Genomic DNA, 2,743 nt, shown 5'->3' on the forward strand with positions numbered 1-2,743 from the left:
AACTGATGTAATTACTTTAATATCTAATTGATTGTGTTTCCTATGTTCAATGCTTCTTTCAATGCTTAATTTCTACATGCTCTTGGTCTGATCACCCATTTGTATGTCTAGTTAGGTCACTTTAGCATTGAGAAATGTACTGTTGCCTTAGAACTTGATAGAAGCAAGATTGAAACTTACTCCAACAAGAGGGATCTGAGGATTAAGTTTTAGTTTTCTTAATATGCTGTGATGATAATCTGTTTAATTTAAGCCTAGTCAAACAAGAGGGATTTGAGGACAAAGCTTAGGTTAAATTTGTCTACACTTACGTAAGCTGTTTAAGCTGAGCCTAGTCCAACAAGAGGGATCTGACGACGAAGCTCAGTTTAAATTAGTCTAAACCTACAAGGGCTGCTTAAGTTAAGCCTAGTCCGACAAGAGGGATCTGGGGACGAAGCTTGAGTTAAGCTAGCCTAATGAGGGATCGTGGTTTAGTACTTTAGGCTACAACATAGAACATGAAAGCATGATTGATTAGAGAAATATCCTTTTATGCATCAACTTGTTTGTTAGAGAGACTCAACACTTTTACCTATTGTTGTCAATCTTCCTTACTTGCATTTTTACTATTTTTAGCTTTGACTTAGTTTAATTCTGTTCTAAACCATCCATTATCAATGTTTTTTTCTACAATGACTTATTTTTGAATTTAACCTTGTCTAATACTAGTTCCCTGAGTTCGATACTCGGATTCATCCGTTTTAATTTTAAATACTTGACGATCCGGTGCCCTTTCCGGCGAATTGGATTTCCCATGAACATATTGGTACCCTCCCGGAAAGATAAAGAGCGTCATTTGGCCAAATTTCTTGATATCTTCAAGAAATTGGAAATTCCTTTGCCTTTTGGAGAAGCACTTTAGCAAATGCCCCTCTATGCCAAATTTTTGAAGGATACGCTAACCAAGAAGAACTGGTACATCCATAATGACAAAATTGTTGTGGAGGGTAACTGTAGTGCTGTCATTCAAGGTATCCTTCCACCCAAGCACAAAGATCCTGGAGTTGTCACGATACCGTGTTCTATCAGCGAGGTTGCTGTAGGCAAATCTCTCACAGATCTGGGAGCTAGTATCAACTTAATGCCTCTCTCCATGTGCCGACAACTTGGAGAGCTGGAAATAATGCCCACACGCATGACCCTCCTGTTAGCTGACCGCTCCATCACAAGGCCATATAGAGCCATTGAAGATGTTTTGGTGAAGGTAAAGCACCTTATATTTCCAGCTGATTTCGTTGTCATAGATATAGAAGAGGATGCTAACATTCCTCTCATTCTTGGCCGCCCATTCATGTCTACTACAAGCTGCGTGGTAGACATGGGAAAGAAGATGCTACAAATGGGCATAGAAGATGAGAAGATCAACTTTGATTTGTCCCATGAGGACAAAGATCCACCTAGCCAAAATGTCTGGCTGAAAGTGCATGTGATGGAGGAAAGGAGACCTAAGAAGAAGGTCCTTGAAGTAGGAACCTTGTTAGATCCTGGATAACAGGATGATGCGTCAAGCTAGTGACGTTAAAAGAGTGATTACTGGGAGCCAACCCAACTTTTCTTTCCCTTTTCTCTTTTTCATTCTTATCTCTTGCATGTAGTTAGGATAATTGCTTGTGATTGTGATTAATTATCAGCTTGTTTGGTAATGAACAAGGGGTTTTAATCTTGTGTGAAGAGATAGATAGAAAAAGACTTAGAAAATTTTTTGTAATTTTCTATCCGCTAAGCGCAGACCTTGCGCTAAGCACCCAGTCTTCACACGATAAGCCCGAGTTTGCTCGCGCTAAGCGCACAGACCCTTGATTGGTTGGCTGAATAGTTCAGCTAAGCGCCCATCACTGCGCTAAGCCCAACATCATTGTAATTGAACCTTAATCAATGGGCTTAGCATGGATGATGTGCTAAGCGCCACTTCTCCTTTGGAAAATTTCATTGTTGGAGCGCTAAACGCGCTGTCCTGCGCTAAGCCCCAGATCCATTCTGGAATTTGAGCTTTCAAGTTGGGCATAGCGGGGCAGGTGTTGGATCAAGTGGCCTTGGAATAATTAAGAAGGGGGGGTTGAATTAATTATTAATGAACCTTTACTAATTAAAAATCTACCCTTCTTAGGCTTTTACTATAATGTTAAGAAAGTAAAGAACAAAAATATAAACTTAACCAAAAGTAAAAGCGATAATTAAAGTGCACAACGGAAATTAAAGAGTGTAGGGAAGAAGAAGACAAACACAAGAGTTTTATACTGGTTCGGCAACAACCCGTGCCTACATCCAGTCCCCAAGCGACCTGCGGTCCTTAAGATTTCTTTTCAACCTTGTAAAGTCCTTTACAAGCAAAGATCCACAAGGGATGTACCCTCCCTTGTTCTCTTTGAACAACCTAGTGGATGTACCCTCCACTAGAACTGATCCACAAGAGATGTACCCTCTCTTGTTCTCAGTTACAACAACCCAAGTAGATGTACCCTCTACTTGTACCACAAAGGATGCACCCACCCTCCAATGTGTTAAGACAAAGTTCTCAAGCGGTTAGTCCTTCAAAACTTTGTGAAGGGGGAAACAAAAGAATTCTCAGGCGGTTAGTCCTTTGAAATCTTTTGTTTATGGGAAAGGGAAGAATCAAAAGAATTCTCAGATTGTGTCATTTTGAATTCTTTGACAAGGGAGAAGGAAGACACAAAAGAATTCAGGCGGTTAGTCCTTTGTT

General features: G+C 40.2%; 1 protein-coding gene across 1 annotated transcript; it reads left to right on the forward strand.

Moving 5' to 3' along the window:
• The first annotated feature begins 907 nt into the window (after window positions 1-907).
• LOC114381552 lies at window positions 908-1,534 on the forward strand. Its single transcript, XM_028340829.1, has one exon. It carries the CDS (start codon window positions 908-910, stop codon window positions 1,532-1,534), a length of 627 nt encoding a protein of 208 aa, XP_028196630.1.
• Window positions 1,535-2,743: the final 1,209 nt, after the last annotated feature.

Source organism: Glycine soja, chromosome 13 (assembly GCF_004193775.1).
Source record: "Glycine soja cultivar W05 chromosome 13, ASM419377v2, whole genome shotgun sequence".
In the NCBI taxonomy this organism is placed as follows: domain Eukaryota; kingdom Viridiplantae; phylum Streptophyta; class Magnoliopsida; order Fabales; family Fabaceae; genus Glycine; species Glycine soja.

Excerpts from the sequence above, each read along its gene's own strand:
- LOC114381552 (XM_028340829.1), top strand. The coding sequence starts at position 908 with ATGCCCCTCTATGCCAAATTTTTGAAGGATACGCTAACCAAGAAGAAC.